The sequence below is a fragment of the Xiphophorus hellerii genome, chromosome 1 (genome assembly GCF_003331165.1).
Source record: "Xiphophorus hellerii strain 12219 chromosome 1, Xiphophorus_hellerii-4.1, whole genome shotgun sequence".
NCBI classification, from domain to species: domain Eukaryota; kingdom Metazoa; phylum Chordata; class Actinopteri; order Cyprinodontiformes; family Poeciliidae; genus Xiphophorus; species Xiphophorus hellerii.
This window is the reverse complement of record NC_045672.1, coordinates 9,043,948-9,062,914: the sequence shown is the minus strand read 5'-3', so window position 1 is coordinate 9,062,914 and position 18,967 is coordinate 9,043,948. Positions and strand designations below refer to the sequence as shown.

At 39.2% G+C, this 18,967-nt stretch overlaps 1 protein-coding gene across 1 annotated transcript in view; it reads left to right on the top strand.

Annotated features, from left to right (window-relative positions):
- bsna (bassoon presynaptic cytomatrix protein a) overlaps positions 1-18,967 on the top strand; it is a 97,609-nt gene that overhangs the window by 64,069 nt on the left and 14,573 nt on the right. Inside the window, 4 exon segments of the mRNA XM_032570760.1 lie at positions 10,135-10,593; positions 12,638-15,331; positions 15,333-15,860; positions 15,862-18,009. Of these exon segments, the coding sequence (XP_032426651.1) occupies positions 10,135-10,593; positions 12,638-15,331; positions 15,333-15,860; positions 15,862-18,009 (5,829 nt within the window).

Genomic DNA, 18,967 nt, shown 5'->3' with positions numbered 1-18,967 from the left:
TCTGGGAGAAGATCCACACACACACACACACACAAAAATAAACCCAAAAAAACCTCACCCATGCTGATATTTATAGCTTTTTTGCGGTGCTCATTTCAATTTTTTTTTTGTAAATAATGGCTTGTTGTCAAGTTATAGTAGTTCCCTTTCTTTGGCTATAAATAAATTCCAGAGGGAGTCGTCATATTTTTAGAGAAATGTACAAAACTCGACTGTAGCATATCTGTAAAAATAACAGTGTGCTGTAATATATATTTAAAAAAATGTAAATGGTTGGTAACCAATAAAAAGGTAAATGGGCTAGTTTCTCAGAAGAGAAGATGCGACTCATGAAGGAGCAGACAGAGACTGAAGATTTGCAATTGCGAGTGTCTTGTATTCACAGTGGAAAAAATTATATACATATTTACAACATCAGTGAAAAGAAATCCAAATGACCATATAAAATCTGCAAAAGAGGAAAAAAAAAAAAGTCAATCCCACAGTTCAATAATTAATAAACCCACACACCTTCAACTCCTTAACCCCAAGCTGGGCTTGATGAGAGGTCCCAAGCAATTTAATGCTAAAGTGCTTGGTGCAGTGCAGGTCATGAACTGGTAAAGTCAGAGATCAGAGTGGGAACAAACGTGTTCGCTGGCTGCAAGGAGCCTCCTACCAGCCTGGTAGGAGATGCAGACGCACTGCAAGAGCAATCCCTTTTAAGGCCTATAGGCCATCAAACCTGGCCTGATTAAAAAAAACAGGACCATTTTCTCAATAAATAGATATAATCAAATCATTCTAGCGTGCACACAAATTCAATAAATGGCACTCTTTGCACAATAAATAATTCCAATCATTTTCAGTGAATATGCATATTCAATATAAATTACATCCATGACAGAGCCAATAAACATGCACCATATAAATTACTTAAAACGTAATGTAAAAAAAAATAATAATCTAAACAAGTGCTCAAAAAATATTTAAGACAACTTACTGTTCAAAACTAATATGAGCGTCTTGCAATCGGTAATTTAGCAGCTACACAAACACTCAGCGACATCGATGAGCTAAGCGCTAAGTTACACGCAGAAACACTCACCAGGTCCGCAGTTTATATCTCATCTTGGCTCCTATAGTTCAGCCCATTTGTGTGCGTTAAAAAAACGGCACAACGCTTCACTGACCTGCAGCTTTGCTCCTCTCATCGTGTCCTAAAGTTTCACATTTTTCTGCCTGGCAGATCGTAGCAGATAGGTTGCGGTAGCACATGTGACCCCTGATAGTAAACAGCGATTGGCTGTTCAAAGATCTCGCGAGATTTAAAGGTACTATATTAGAATTATCGCGAGAGTTTTCGTGGGAACATAGAAAGGAGCTGGAAGTTGTCATTTACACCTGGGTTACACTACTTTTCCCCCATTTTTTTTTTAATCATTAAATTCTGCTAGAGCAAGCGTTTTTTTCGTACAGTCTATTAACAAAACAGAGAAAATGCTAACTTTGCATTACAAATAGTACTTGGGGAAAATGTGGCATAGCATAGCAGGGCTTCAGTATTAATTATCCTGTCACGCTGCTGCTCTGCCTTTACCGCATTTCGAAATGAAAAATGAGGATACAAAGCATTAGGTAAATAATAATCCAGTATAAATGCATTATCGCCAACATGATAAAATGTTTTTTGTTTGTCGGGGTTACCAGTTTGAAAGACTAAACCAATGAAGTATTGTGAAAAAATGTTCCGTTATCATGACGAATACTTAGTAACCTCAGTATTCATTTTTTAAAAATCATTAAATCCCTTAAACAAATAGAGTTAGAGTGTGTCACCATGACTCAAAGTATTGGATTTAAATTAAACCTGGTTCACATTTGATGGAAACATGCCAGACACTTTTCCTTTTAAAAAAAGCACACAAATCAGATTGCGAAATTAGAAGACCATTCCCTTTCCCAGACATAATGACATTTTTAACATATTTTGAAATCATCTGTTCTTTCTTTCTTTTCTCTGCAGGTTCTTATTCTCAGTCTCTTCTCTGCTCCCACTTAGTTCTCCGGAAATAATCCGTCTCTTTTACTGCAAAATTGTTCACTGGATTATTAACCTTTAGATAAGTAGCTATTCTACATTAGACTTAAACAGAATCTTTCTATTAAAAGACATCAAAGGCTACCAGTTGGTTATTTTATAGTTAATGTATTGTACATTAACAGTCGGAGAGATATCACTTATGTGGGAAAGCTTAGAGAGTCTGACTTTAAGCTGTGGGTATGACATAATGGAGCGCTTTTGTTTTGTTCTGGTCCTCCTAACCCATGCTTTCTGAAGCACTTGTGGAAGTTTGTTGACTTGTCTGTCTTCATGCTCCCTGTTGAGTCAGTGATGAGATAAGCAGGCCCACTGTAGCTCTGCTGCTGGCGAGCCGCCATCCCATTACTGCAAAAGTCAAAAATCCTCTGATCCCTGCAGTCACTTCTCACACACACATCCAAGCACAGCGTCTTGCAGGGAAACACAATCTCGCACTGCGAATGTTCCCCCTGTGTTTTGCTGGTGTACTTCTGTGTGTATTAGTGAGTCCCAATAAGACACTTAGCCTGTTACGATTAGCTCCCATGACAGATTTATGGGTCATACTGTAAACAAACTTCGGCCTGCCTTTGGTTTGTCTCTGTCTGGCACAAAGGCAGATGTCTCTGAGCTGATTTTTTTTTTTTTATCATGGAGTCTCTGATTGTTCTCTGTCCTTGAGCAGTAGACAGAAAGTCCTGGCAGACGAACCTTTCAAGTATAGTTTAATCAGCATGAGCCTCCATCCAGTGCATGGGAGCTGTTGGCCACTGGCTTTGTGTCTGAAGTTTAGCACTCCTTATTGATAGTTATTTAAACCAGCTGCTCTTAAGCTCTTTCCACATTTTTAGCAACCCATGTGTAAAAAGCATTGAAATTAATCCATCTTTTTATTGAGTCCCTTTAATATGTAACTGAATTTAATTTAATTTTTCGTGTAGGCTTGCAGTTTTTCTCAGTCGCTTTGCTGCGTTTCTTGAATGATTTTCGAACGTTTTCAACAAAGGGTGGCGCGTTTCTCAAAACAACTTGTGCAAACAACAAAAAACCTTGGATTACCTGCAAAAGATAGTTTCTTTCTCAAAATCCTCCGTTCAGCTCTCAAAATTGAACATCTGAACATGTCGGTGTCTCAGTATAACAAGTTGCTATTTCATTGTTTACGAATAAGACGGTCAAGTTGAATAGTCATGTTCGTCAATATGGCAGTGTACTCCGACAGGATATTTTGTTGCAAGCTATGGCTAAAGTTTTGATGATAAGTATTGTAAAATATGGGAGATTAATAGAGACTGGACAAGGTTCACATTTGTGTCTTTACTCTAATTTGTTGACAGACCATGTCATTGTGATACAGAAAGGAAAAGACAACTGCAAATGACAAAAAAAAAAAAAAAGTAGAAATGGGAACATAAGACATTACAGGTTATTCTTCCTATACTCTCCACCTCCATGCAGAGGAAAAACTCATGTATGTATTTAATGAAGAAGGAATAAAGTGAGAGGAAGTCCATCAGCTTCCTGTTGTTGGTCACAAGTCATATCCTGACGTTGGAGCAGTGGAAACTAGTACATGTCCTAGTTATGCTCTTCTTCTGTTCTTCTCTCTGGCTGTTGACTCCACCCGACTCTCTGTCCTTTTATTGTCAGAAATGATTTCACTTCTTCTTTTCCACACATCATTCTGTCTGATCGCCAAACACATATTGATACATTCGGGCACTTTCTTTTTGCTGAAGCTGTTTTAGGCACTTCAACAAAATTTGACAAATATTAAAACAGGACAAAATAGCTCTGGCAACATCTCTGGAGGTATTTAGCCAAATTACATGATCACAGACATAAACTAAGACAGCTTTAAGCTAAAACCATATGCTAATGAGATCCTCCTACTAGTGCTATTAGAAGAGTACAGAAGTGGCATGTCAACCATAAGTAGGTTTTATGTTGTCTATGTGATGAGTGCCTGCCTGGAAGTGAGGGGACGTGGATGTGTTTGCAGTCACATAAGCACACACACACACACACACACACACACAGCCTCCACTGCTCTGCCTCTCACAATAAGGTCACATAATTAAAGAGGCTCTGTTGAGCTGATAAAATGGAGAGAGGAGATTTTTAAAATATCTGTGAAATGGAAATGAAACCTGTTTGTGTTATATAACCAGAACAGCCTCTGCTATAATTCTTCCTCTTCCCCATGCGCTAATTCATTTCTCTACCTCCTTCGCCTCCAATACTTTTAATTCATCACCTCCTTTCGGTGCTCCATAAGTTTTTTTGTTTTTTTTTGTTTTCCAAAATGATCCCCATTTGTTTTGTGTATTTACTCAGTCCAAGTCACCATTCACTAACTCACTTCCCTCTAGCAGAGTATGTCTGGATTGATAGATGTGATTGATATAAAAGAATGTTACATTTTACTAGTTGTTTTTTTTTTAGATGAGTTAGAGGCATGAGATGAGTTGTGAGAAACATACCTCATTTGCCTCACCTTTACAAGGTGTTTTGTAACTAAGTGTTAAAAATATGTTACTTTACTACATGAATCTGTTTAAACATTCCTGAACATGTTACAATCGATATGTTGCTTGAAATAACTGCAGAGGAACTTAAAACTTGTGGACGATGTGAACATTATCGGGCTAGCAAACAGGTTCCTTATGAAACATCCTGTCTTTTTCAGTAATCCCCCTGATCTTCTCTTGATCTTCCTCCTTTTTCTGCTTCATCTCTCTTTTGCCTCCAGATCAAGCTAGACTCAGCAGCACCCCATTTAACGTATGCGCACATGCACTCGCATGCACACGTGGCGTCATTCACTACCAGCATTTTTCTTTTGCTCTCCCTGGTGGTGCTCTCTCCACCTCTCTCCTTATTCTTTTCCCCTCCCTCCTTCTGGAGAGCTCCAACCTGCACTTCTCCATTTTGCACTGACGTGAGCCATGTGTCTGCATGTGGTGTTTGTGCTTGTGCCGGAGTGTGTGTGTGCGCTATGCAGCAGCAGAGTACTGCTTAAAGCATCAGCCAGCACAAGGGAAGTGTGCGCTCAAGCAAAACAATGGCATTCTGGGTAAAAATAGCCCCTCACTCTGTTGGAGGTGGAAAAAAAGAAAAAAAAAAGGAGGCTGAGAGTGACAAGCAGGGGGATGAAAGGGAGGGGAAGATTGGAGTCTAATGACTGTGTGCCGAAAAGAGAAATGAGATAAACTGTAGATGAAAATGTGCCTAAACTGAACGGAAAGATGAGTTACTCAGACCGGAAGCAGCCTAATAGGAGAGCAGTGCTGTTGAAAGACGTTTCCATAGCAACTGCCCTGGTGGCTATAAATGTACAGCAAAGCACATGCAATATTGTCAGATAATATTAAAGTTAGTGGAGATCTGTTGACAGTATAAATATATATTTTTTATTATATTTTGGTGTTTTGATTTTTTCCAGTGGTTGACTCTATTGAAACGTTTGACTACTTCTCCATTTTTCAGTTTAATAATACATTTATTTTCTGCTGGTGTTGGTCAGTTATCTTTTTCACTGATACTATATAAAAAAAAGTTTTGAATACTTTTTTTTTTTATAGTTTTGGGGTTTTTTGTAACTTAAATAAGTTTGACAGAAAGTTCTTAAATAATGACAGATTTTTTTTTTTTTTACCATGCTCCCAAATGTACATATTTCTGATACTTCTTCAGCCAATAATTGTACAACATGCTTTTGGGAAAGATGCGGCAATATGTGCAGTTTTTATTATTTGGAACATTTAGATACCAAAATTATTTTTGGTTGCTGAATCCCATAGGAGCAAGATTTAAAAAAAAAAAGAAAAAAGAAAGTCAAAAACTTACTGATGACATTACATAGTGACATGTACTGGACTTATCTTTGAGAAATATTGTGTCTGTTGTCATCTGTTGGTCTTTATTCTTTAGTTATCACTTAGTCTTTATTTCAATCATTTAAACTTTATTACTGACACTGTTCTATACATTTTTTTACTGTTTGTTTTGTGTTTTATGGTTCATTATTTTTCACTTTTATTTGTGTATTTGTTTTAAATTGGCTTAGGAAGATGGTTTTGTGTCCTGTCAAATCACTCTATCCATTTGTGTTAATTAGCCATATTCCCTCTGCTCCTCTGATCACGTTCTCATGTTGATCAATCACCTCCCTAGCAGTTAAAAGCCAGGCAATTTCTTTACATTCTTGCCAGAGCCTCCAATTGTTCATTTCCATGGTTCTGGTTTTTACTGTACTCCTGTTTCTGTTGCTTGATTTTTCCAGTCAGCGTTTCTCCAGTTCAATCTCGTGCCTGTTCCTGGCTTTGGAACGATGTTCTTTCTACGTTTACTCTAATGGTTTCACTGTGTTTAACAAATCCCTACAAATGACATAGACTTGTGAGCCAGTATAAATCCTCTAAACAAAAATAACAGAATAGGAAAATTAGCAGCACAAAACATATTTAAGAGGAGAGAATAAAATATAGCAATAGCCAATAAAGGTGAGAGGAGAGGTAGATCCCGAATTAACGACCTGAAGCCACTAAATGAAAGGAAAGTAGCAGCTTGACATATGGAGGGTTAATGACATTGTTTGTGCCATGTAGGCTAAGTGGACACCACTGGTGCACTCTGCAGGATATTTCTTGCTCACAAACAAACAGGTATATGTGGCGATATCTGCTGGCTTCAAAACAAAAACAACAGTTGCAAAAAAAAAAAGGCGTCAGTACTTTGAGAAGCCACTAAACAGATCGGCACTGGACAAACACACTCGCGTAAGCATATTTTAATCCTTCTACAGAGTCTCTTATTAAATTGTGCTAATTTATGTTCATCTCTATAGTATGTGAATTTAAGACCTTTAAAGCAATACGCAAAGAAAAGTTGTTTTTTTTTTATCTCCTACACTGAGCCGCTAGATTATATACGAATTTTCATTTATTGATACCAGATAAAAATGTGATTTATTAATAAGTTATTATTAGTTTTAAGTGTTTTGGGGGGGTTGTATCTTAAATAAAAAATATAATTTATTAAAAAGAGTTATTATTAGTTTTAAGTGGGGTTTTATTTTGTAACTTAAATAAGTTTGACAGGAAAGTTATTAAATAATAATGACAGATTTGTTTTTAACCATGCTCCCAAATGTACATATTTCTGATACTTTATTCCAAATGTTTACGTGTCATAAATAGATTTTCCAGCCAGTCCACTTCTTTATGATCCATTTTCTATTAATTTAATGCATCACTGGACAATAAAAATTATAGAATGTAATCACTACTTTGGTTGTCTCCTCATAATTAGTGAAATTGCACAGCCAAAACCATCACTTATAAAAAGGTGGGCTCTAAAGGATTGGGAGTCTTAGAATGGCTCCTAATCAGAGATGAGCTCATCCTCTCTCGAAAGGATTCGGAGAGAGTCCGAGATAAAGGAGGCGCAGGAGAACGGAGAGCCATTTAGAAAAGCCTGAGCATCAGAGGGGAGTTTCAGAAAGAGCAGGTGGAAAACAGCAGCGATGGTAGATAACTGTTGAAGAGAGAGTGCTGCATCTATCAATTATTCATTACGTCGGTAATACAGTCTCTCTCTTGCCCCAAATAACATTAGCTGTCCTGGATAGAGGCAGACACACAGACAGAGAATAAACAGATGGTGCTGGTGGGTGGTGAGAAGACATTGGAGACACTGAAAAGAAAGTCTAACATCTTACAATAGTAAGATGAACAAATCTTTTTAGTTGGTTTTTTTATGCAAAACTACAACTAAACCTGACAGACTTTAACTAAAGGTCTGATCTTTCATGATGGTATTAGATTTTTGTACTCACTTAAAAACCATTGGATATCTCACCAAAGTGGCTTTTTTAAAATAAAATTAGCTTTCTATATTAGTTCGCCTTTTATTCAAATTTTTTGTTTGAGCTGATGAGTAACCAGTGTCTACAGTTTGGAAAAAAAAGTTTGGAATGTTGCTTTTTAGTCTAAAAATGCACATCTCAGCATTTGTACTTTTTTCAATAGAGTCACAAAAACTGAGCAGCAGCACTGATCAGTGCCTGGAAAAGACATAACTTTCCAGGCACACATAATTAATGTAACACTCAGTTGTTCTAAAAATTCTGTGTATTTCAAACATAACTTAAAATAAATTTGGCTTTGCTATTTCGTGCCTTGAAATTGGCCTCTGTCTCTTTAAGAAGCTCCTACTCTTTCTAACTATTATTTGTCACTATTATTCAGGTCATGATGGTATGACCTGAATAACAGTGACAAATAATAGTTAGAAATATTTAATGATGTGGAAAATATTTCAATATGCTAGGCTGAAATGCATAAGGTACATACTGCAAGAGTCAGATGAGGGCAGGAAATCATAATGTTTGAGTTTTTCTTACAAATTTTCAGTCTAAATATGAAAGTTTTAACTACTATTTATGTGTCTAGTTTTATTTTAAACGAAAATCTGACATTTGTTGTTTACAAGTTCAAAATAAAGATTTCATTCATTCATTCATTCATTCATCCATCCATCTGTATGAATTTACATGGCAACCAGACGGATGCGTAATCAATAGTGAAAAAAATTATAATGTGTTTTTGTGATATTTTTAAACCCAACATTTCCTCTGATTGCAGCAGTTTAGCTTTAAGCCCAGCCAACTATCTACAGCATCTTTTATTTGAGCATGTCATTTCATACAAATGATGAGAATCACGACTGAAGATGTTAAAAGTTTAGTTCTGCGCTTATTTCGAAGTCATTTCTGCTCTTTCTGTGTCAGTTTGATGCAGCTTCCTAACACTTGGCAGTCTGTGAAGTGGTGTGAGTAAAAGCTAATGGGATGAAAATAGTGTGTGGCTGTCAGAATGACTTGGCCTTTTGGAAACTTGTATCAGCTTAGTTCAGCCTGCCATCGTTCTGACAGCTCTGTTTTCAAATGAGTTCTCCACAATGCACTGAAACGAGTCTGAGTGCAGTGCGTTTTAGTGGGAAAGATGCAAAACAAAGTGAAGAACACTAAGCTAAGTGTACAATGTTTTAATTTTGGCCAATTATATAAGCTATATTTTATGAAAGAGTGTGTATAAATATTTATTCATCTCCTTTTTTGCATCTTATAACCAATTTCCTAATATTTCCAATGATTATGTGAAGAGATCACGTCTGACCAATCATGGTGGACCTCTTGGACAAAGTCCAGGCCCTGTCACTATTTAACACTGTGTAAAATATTTTCTTCCTATGATGTTTTTATCTATCAAAGAGTGAATATTGTACACATCACTATGAGGTAAAAACCTACTATCACCTTAAGTATGTTAAAGTCATTAAAACTGACATTAAATTATTAAACAGCATAATTTAACCATCTTGTTGCTTCTTCTTTCATCTAGTATAGTGGTCTGCATACTTTACAATTCAAAGAGCCATTTCTATCCTTGGTCCAGCTAAGTAAATTTCATTTAGAGCCGCTAATGATTTTTGGAAAATACAACTTCTTCTTTTTTTTTTTTTAAAGAAACACCTTTTTGTTTATATTTTGGGGTTTTAAATAAAAGAAAACCACAACTTTTGCCCAAAAGAACAGATACATTTTCTTCTATGAAAAATGATGCAAAGAAAACACTTAGTTTCCAACCTAAATACACAAAAACTATATCTAAAAGAACATTACAGGTACTTTAAGTGTCATTTAATTACTACATGAAAAAACTGAAACCTCCATTAATTATATTCAAATACATCTGCTGGTTCATTATTATTTTTACCCAAAGTTATTAAGAGCCACTTAATAGGTCCAAGGAACCATTTGCGGCTTCAGAGCCGCAGGTTGCAGATCCATCTTCTAGTCTGTGAAGCCTGATCAGCAGGTTCTGTAATTCAAAATGGCTGCCTGTGGTAGCGAGCCTCTTCTCTAACCAAACAAAGTGGGTCACAGTTTTAGACCAAATGCTTGGTCAAGACTACAAAACCTCATGTGTATGTGTGCATATCTATTTCATGATTTTTAAAAACAACTAATTACGTGTCTTTTGTTTTTTATTCTGTGTGTTCTTCAGAAAAAAGAGTGGTTATGTCTTAACTGCCAGACCCAGCGGCTGTTGTCTGGAGGCGCCCTTGACGAGCCTCCTCTTCCTGTTCCCCATCCCTCCCCGAAGCACCAACCACTGGGCTCACCTCGTCACCAGACGCCGACCAGTCAGCAAAGCCCTCTCCACAAGTCGACCACTCAGCAAGGACCCAAACCGGTCCAACCCCAGGGACAAAAATCCCAGATGGGAACAGGTGTCGATGGACCTACTGGTCCCACGCCTGCCAAACAGCCCACCGATGCCAAGACCACAACGCCAGCCACAGCACCAGTCCCAACCACCGAGGCCCAGAAACCCACGAAACCAACAGAGGAGAAGCCCAAGACGGAGCCTGAGAACCAAACTGCCAAAGAGACCAAACCTTCACAGAAGAAAGGGGAACAGATCACTCCAGTAAAGGAAATTAAGAAGTCAAGGCACTATGACGTAAGTTTGGCGTTCTTTGTTCTTTTTTTCTTTTGTTTACAGAAAGGTTTGAATACTAAAGTACTGGAGGAAGAAACAGTAACGTGAGACAATGCTGATAGAGTCAGCGTGAGGATACACGTCATACTGTATATATGCTACATACAGTATCTGATCCAACTTTAGAGAAAATTTCATATTTTCATTTTTCAAAGACTTGATTAAATTACACCAGCTTCTGAGTTATAAAAAGAGTTCCCTGAAAATGTAGGTAATTTTTGTTAAGGGTTTAAACCTCACAATAGTGTATTTTGCAATATTCATTTAAGTAAACTTATTTTATACATATTTTTAAAGTTTTGCTGGCATAATGAAAAGAAGAAAAAGCTTCTCTACCTTGGCTTTTATCTCAGCTATTATTCATTCATGAATATTTGTCATTTTCCTTTACTGTTTCTTTCTGTTATTAATTCATTTAAACTCATTATGAAATGTCAGAGCCCTCTAAAAGATATTCAAACTTGTTTTCTTATTCAAATTAAATGAAATGCAAAACAAAGTTTCTTCACAGTTTGTCATTAGCGGGTATAGCTGCAGAGCAAATGTTTTGGTTTTCTTTCTCTTGGTCATAAAGGTTAAGATTATGGTAAACAGTAAGATTTACCCGTAAGATGATCCAGTATTTAAAGTTGTACTGAAAACATGAAAACACTAACAGCCTTATAGGCCTGTAACTAACAGATTAACATGCATTTATACACATTTCTTTAGAAAAGAACTTACAGCATTTTTTATCAAGTAAAGTTTTTGTCTCATTGTGACAATTTCTTGTATTATTTGTGTGTCTGGTTAAAAAAAGAACGAAACTTTCCTTGCACAGAAAGCCTCCTGGCCTGTATAATGTATTCTTTAGGCTGGTAGAAAAACCACATTTACCTTTTTTAGCTTATATTAAAGGTGGAAAAAGGCAATAAAATGTTTTTATTTCATTCTCATTTATACGAAAAAAGTACCTGACATTTTAACAAGGGTGACTAAAACCTTTTATACCCATAGAAATCCATAGAAAATTGAACCTTTCAGTTGTTTTGTGTTAGTCATTTTGAGCTTGATGTCCAAAAATGTCTAATGACTTAAAACATGTATTTTAAACTGACTGTGTGATGTGAACATGTCCTAAAGCAAAATAACTACCATCCCTCATGTAATTTTATAGGCAACCTTATTTGCATAATCTTTTGTTGTTTTTTTACATACCAAGTCAAATCTCTTTCAAACGTCCATTCATTACCTATTTTAGGTCTTTTAGATTTTATAAATGAAAAAAGCACATATCTGAAAACAATAGGCCTCATATTTACATTGTTTTTATGTACAAAATTGAGAGAGCAAACCTCCAGGTTTTATACCATACATAAAGCATTTAGCCCCCGTCGTGTAGAATGTAAAAGAACCTATGGGTCCTCTTGCCTTTTCTCTTTGCAGCTCTATTATTGTGCATATTCATTCATTTTAGAACATTTTTAAATCCAAAAAGGCTCATACAATTAATCAAAATTACCCTATGTTGATAAGTCACTGTTTGGTTGTCCCAAATGTCCATACATGTTTCATATAGAGCTCAAAAAAAGATGAGTGAAAACTCACCGAAGGCTTTAATTTTATTTTCTAGTTGTGGGGTTCAGAGATGTTTTCAGTTCCAAAATTCTTTAGAAAATTTGAAAACCAGAATGTTGTCCTGATATTTTAAGACTTATACTGTTAATATTTTTGTGGTGCTTGATACCCACTGAATGTGGACCTATCATACTATGATCATTTGATTAGTTTAGTCTTCTAGACATTGCAATAAATATATTTTTGTGCAAAACGTGTTTGTTCTTTTTGCCATACTCCAAGTTAGAAAAAAAAAAAAGCTTATTTTAAATCTAAAAACAAAATCTCTTCAATTATATTCAAAAAATGTGTCAACAAAATTGTCAATTTCTATTACTTTTGACCCAAACCATATAGGCCAAATTTCATCACGTCTAATGTGATCTTTCTTTGTTTCTGTTCTCTGTAGGACACAAAAAACAACAGCACCCATGACTTGTCACGCAGCCCTCAGAGTCTTAGTGACACTGGCTACTCCTCTGATGGGATCTCCAGCTCACACAGTGAAATTACAGGTCTAATCCAAGAGGAGGAAATGAAGCTGAGTGAGAGGGGAATCAGTGGGCGGGGCTCACCTCCTAGCCCCTCTGAAATCACCAAGCTAGAGAGCTCGATGAGGCCACTGCTGGAGAAAAGCCTCTCTGAGGAAAAGCCAGACAGAAGGGGAAGAAAGCACAGGGACAGAGACTTGGATGAGAGAGGAAAGCATCGACCACGTTCCCTTTCAATTCCTCCAGATGCATATGATTCTGATGAGGAATTAGAGGATATACTGGAGGAAGAGGAAGATGGCGGAGACTGGGAGAGTAAACGGAAAGAAGGAAAGGAAGAGAGAAAAGAAAAGAAGAAGAAGGAAAAGGAAAAAGAGGTTGATCCAACAGAGATGACTGATGAGGAGTTCATGAGGAGACAAATAATGGAGATGAGTGCTGATGAGGACAATGAGGAGGAGGAGGAAGAGGAAATGGAGGAAGACGAAGATGAGGAAGATGAAGGTTATGGCTACCAGAAACTGAAGAAAAGCCACCATAAGCACATCATTTCTGACTCAGGGAAAGAAAAGAGACGGCTTCAGCACCATTCGAGTAGTTTTGAGGAAGAAACCAAGACCTCTGCCGATGTGTATAAGGGTTCTGTGGAGGAGGGGGAGGAAGATGTGATGGCGTCCCAAGGGGGGCTGAGGCGTTTTAAGACCATTGAACTCAACAACACCAACAGCTACAGCCGAGATATGGAGTTGAGCAATGAAAATGATCTAAACCTGGATCGGGAGCCAGAGCTGGAGATGGAGAGCTTAACCGGATCTCCAGAGGAGCGTTCTAGGGGGGACTATTCTTCAACTTTGCCTCCAACTTCATCTTCATATGGTTCAGGACAGTCTCCAACATCCATCTCATCAATGGAGGAAGACAGTGACAGTAGCCCAAGCAGGAGGCAAAGACTGGAGGAGGCCAAGCAGCAGAGAAAAGCACGCCACCGGTCTCATGGCCCCTTGCTTCCGACCATTGAAGACTCCTCAGAAGAGGATGAACTCAGAGAGGAAGAGGAACTTCTGAGAGAGCAGGAGAAGATGAGAGAGGTAGAACAGCAGAGAATAAGAAGCACAGCGAGAAAAACCAAAAGGGATAAGGAGGAGCTGAGGGCCCAAAGACGCAGAGAAAGATCCAAAACACCACCTAGTAATTTATCACCAATTGAAGATGCTTCCCCTACAGAGGAACTAAGACAAGCAGCAGAGATGGAAGAGCTTCATCGCTCCTCTGCTTCTGAATATTCCCCCCAAAGTCTGGACTCTGAGGCTGAGGGTTATGAGTCCAAAATCTACAAGTCAGGCAGCGAATACAATCTGCCTACTTTCATGTCTCTCTATTCACCTATAGAGAAATCTTCCTCAACTACAACAACCACTGCACCATCATCGACCTCCAAACCTCTGAAGAGCGCTGAGGAAGTTTACGAGGAAATGATGAGAAAAGCAGAAATGCTGCAAAAACAAGAAAAGCTACAGCAGCAACAACAACGACATGGACAGTACTATGAGGAGGACATTAATGGACAAAACTATGACGACGACTATGACTATGAACAAGATCAAACGGGATATGACAATGAAGCAGCAGAAATAGAAAATGACATTTACGAGGAAATCCGACAAACATCTCAGAACATCACTAAGATGCAACAGGCCACAAATGAGCAAGTCGAGATTGAAATTGAGAGTTCTTTTGCAGATAAGCAGCTGCTGGACACAGGCTCAGCCTTTGCTAAACTACTAGAGCAAAGTAATGCTCTGTTAACTCCTGGAACAAGTCCTACCCAGGTCTCAGCTCCTGTCTCCTTTGCTGAGAGTGGAGGTCGAATACCAGACGTGAGAGTAAGCCAGCACTTCACTGCAAAGGATGGGCACAAAGACAGAATTAAAAGCCAAGCAGGAAAGAATGGCATAACTCCAGCAGTAGCTGCTACCACCATTGCAGCTTATGGGGTTTATGCCAGAGACGCAGTAACAATTTCCCAAACAGGATCAAGCCACACAATGACATCAACCCAATCTGATACCTCACGCAGACACACAGGGAGTCTTGCCACATCCTCAGCTACAGTCTCAAGTGTATGTAGCAAGATTGCAGAGATTACCCAGGCCTATAGTCAAAGAGAAGTAATCACCAGAAGGATTGGGGAGACAAGAGGTGTTCAAGTGCGAGACAGCTCGACATCATCTGCTGAGAGGATTATTGAACCACGCTCTCCTAAGTATACTACCTATTACAGGAGCACGAGTCCTCCTCTCTCTCCATCACCACCACCACCACAGAGTCCTATTCGCTCTCCTTCCAGAAGGTCTACCGCTGAGTTCTCCACACAGACCTTCAGCTCAGCACTGCGAATGGAGCCAGCTGGTTCTGGGCCAACATCACCTGTGATGGCTCAGGGAACCCAAACAGCACATCGATCAATTTCCCCAAGGCTATATCGACAACAGTCTTCCCAGGAGGCTCCATACTCCCCACCTCCAGGTCCAACTAGGCCAATGACAGTGAACACTGCAACTTCTCCGTTATCCTCACCCACTCGATTTAGCCGTCAGTCAACATTTGATAGCTTACTCTCCATGTGGCAGCCCCCCAGACACACCACCTTATCAACAGTCACCTACACACAGCTTTTATAGAGCACAAAGAGTGGAGAAGGTGAATGTAGGGACAAGCATGGTCACTACTGCTAGCTTGTACACCAGAGGGTCTGTGTCCATGGATAATATCTCCCTCTGCCGAATATCTACAGTCCCGGGCACCTCAAGGGTTGAGCAGGGACATATGATCCAATGTGGTAGTGTTGTAGATCTAAGAACTGCAACCCACTCAGCTCCCATTATTATGACCGATCAGGGAATGGACCTTACTTCTTTAGCTACAGAAAGCAGGAAATACCATGGTGAACCAGAAGGTTCCAGGCATTCAACAATCATACAACCACTGATTATGAATTTGAACACACAAGAGACCACCACACCTACCACAGTGAGTGTCACTGTGGCTGCTTCTATGTTTATGACCCAGCTAAAACAACCAGTGGTTTATGGTGATCCCCATCAAAACCGAATAGATCTAGGTCAGGGCATGGGCTCAGCAGGTGTGTCTTTCTCAGAACAAATCACCAATTTCTCCTCCAACTGACCCTTCCATTCCAAAAATTGATGCAAAATTGGAAGATCTCAGCATACAACAAAGAGAATTGCAAAAACAACAAGAGAAGCTACAGAAACAACAAGAGCTCCTTGAACAACAGCTACAACAGCACCATCAGTTGCAACACCACCAACTACAGGCATCTGTTCTAGCCAAGTATAACCTTACAGGCCAGGTCTCACCTTTGGCTAAAAAAAATGTATTAGTCAGCCAGACTAGTACTGCATCTACAGTGGTCAGTGCTGTTTCACCAGTCATTAATCCTGAGCTTTATAGCACTGGTCCTGTTGAGCTGAAAGGGAAGCCCAGCCCACCTGGTTTGATGCAGGGAGGTAAATCACCACATAGTATGGTTGTACAAATGGATGGAGGGCCCGAGCCAGTAAGGGCATTGACTCAACTTGTGAAGGTAGAAGAAGGACAGGATGCAGTGGATTTGACAGGAGGCCAAATAAAACCTGACCAACCAGCTTGTTGTGATGTAGTTTACAGACTGCCATTTGGTGGAAGTTGTGTTGGTGTCTCTGAGAAAGAGGGCATAAGACCACCATCTGCCCCACCTATCACAGATGAGTCAGATCAAGAAAGACAGCCTGGAAGGTACCATGAGTACCCAATGGATGAACGTAAGGCTTACACATTACCTTTTCCTGGTAGGCTTCAGCCTTCAATGTCTGATACGAACCTTGCTGATGCCGGCTTACAGTCATACCACTCTAAATATGAGCCACACCTCCAACAACCTGGTGAACTTGTCATGGACTTAACCGCTATGAAACAGAGCTATGGAGGATATATGGGCATGCAGTATGGTTCCTACACAGATTTACGTCATGGAGGAGACATTTCAGCACAAACGTTGCCGATAAGACGATACAATTCCTTGTCTAACATCAGTTCAGATTATGGTTATTCTGCTCGTGATATTGCAAGCTTCCAAGAAGCTAACTTGGCTCAGTACAGTGCTACAACTGCAAGGGAGATAAGTCGAATGTGTGCCGCACTTAATTCTATGGACCGATATGGAAGCAACCCAGACTTGCTGCAGTATGGCAGCTTAGGCAGAGGTACTGGACCAGGTGCCTCCAGACTTGCAGCAGGTATTGGCATGAGGCAAAGTCTGATCTTTGGATTAGATGGAAAGCCTATGTCTCAAAATCAAGCTCTGACGAATCTTATCAATGCCAGGCAGGCTAGTCTGAGGGCCATGTACCCTGCTGCTATTAGGTCATCTGACGGAATGATTTATTCCACCATTCAGACCCCAATAGCTTCAACACTTCCCATCACCACCCAACCTGCATCTGTACTTCGACCTCTTCTGAGAGGGGTTTATAGGCCATATGCTTCTCCCAACATGACACCAGTGCCCCTGGCCAGTCTCACCAGATTACCAATAAGCCCAAGAATGCCCTTAACTGGACAAGTACCACTTCGTTATCCAGCACCAGGTCTGCTTCAGACAACTTCAGCCACTGCTTCTACCACTGTTGCTGCCTCAACTTCAGCACTAGGAGCAGCCCTTGTGCCCATGTCTTTGACAACCACAAGCTCAACAGCCCAGGAGGAACCTGTTTACCTTGGTAAAGGTGCCAAAGTGACATCAGCAGAGGTCACTTCAGCACAAGGAGAGCTTATCACTTTGACCAAACCACAGCAGCAACCAATAAACCTTTCCCAGACACATCTGAACACCCAACAACAGAAACAAGTGACAACGGCTCAGCAGCCACAGCCTCCTCCTGCAGCTCACGTATACCCTCCCTCGAGTCCAGCAATAACCCAAGGCTACACTCAACCTGCTGCAGGCCCATCGGTCCCCACTACTGGCTTGCCTATTCCATGTGGTCTTCCTCCTTTCCCTCCACCAGGTGCAATACATAAAGAGGGTGAAACTGAGGCAGAGAGGCTTCACCGACAGCAGGAGCAGCTCCTACAGATGGAGAGGGAGCGTGTAGAGTTAGAGAAACTTCGTCAGCTGCGACTGCAAGAAGAGCTTGAACACGAAAGAATGGAGCTGAAGTTTCACAGGGAGAAGGAGCAAATTCTGGTGCAGAGGGAGTTACAAGAGCTGCAGAACATCAAGGAACAGGTATAGGGAAAATCAGGATTTGTAATTAAGAGTTATGTAGTGGTGTTTATGTCTGTTTTGTTTTTTGTTATTTTCCTGAGTTGAATGTCTTATTATTTTTCAAGTGGTTTTCATAAGTAAAGATTCTGCTATTTTACACCAGTAATTGATTAACCAGCAATTTTGTGTATCACTTAAAGGCAGCATGTTTTTAAGTTGACATTTTTAATTATCTTTCCAAAGATTTTTGTTTGTTTGTTTTTTGTTTTATTCAAAGGGATATTAAGTAGTCATTCAAGTTGATTATTAGACACTGATATAAGGAAAAAAAACTATTCCTTGTGTAATAATTCTTGATTTATTTTGAGTCAAAAATGATCTAGCCTGAATTACTAGGTGACAATTGTATGGTTTGCATGCCTGTTCTGCGTTATTGGAATCCCGTTACCTAGTGTTACCCCGGTGTCTACGCCTGCTGATCCCTTGGTACATACGATTCATATGATGCGGTGTTTTTACACCTTAGGAAGAACAACAGTTATAACAGTGGAATTGATCTAAATAGAGATTGCAGAGTTTTTTCTGCATTGGCTGTTGAAAGATTAAATTGTTTTCCTGGACCAGTATATAAAATAACTTTAATGATTAAAATACTCTATTTGTACTCTATATTTTTGAATGTATTTGCAAGCTCAACTTAGACCTCTATGTTTTGAAGCATGTTTCTCAAAATGTGAAATTGTTTAAGAAGATCTCTGTTCCTATTGGCTCACTATCAGTAAAACAATAGTGAGTTGCACTGTGGAAATGGGATTCCGCCTATGTGTGTGCATGTCCGTTGTATGTACTGTATATGTATATCAGGTATGTATATGTATATCAGATACTAATGAGCCTGAACTCCTGTCACATTTTTAATTTGTTCTGAGTTAAGTAAGTTAACATTTAAGAGCATATTTAAATTAATTCCTCATTTCAT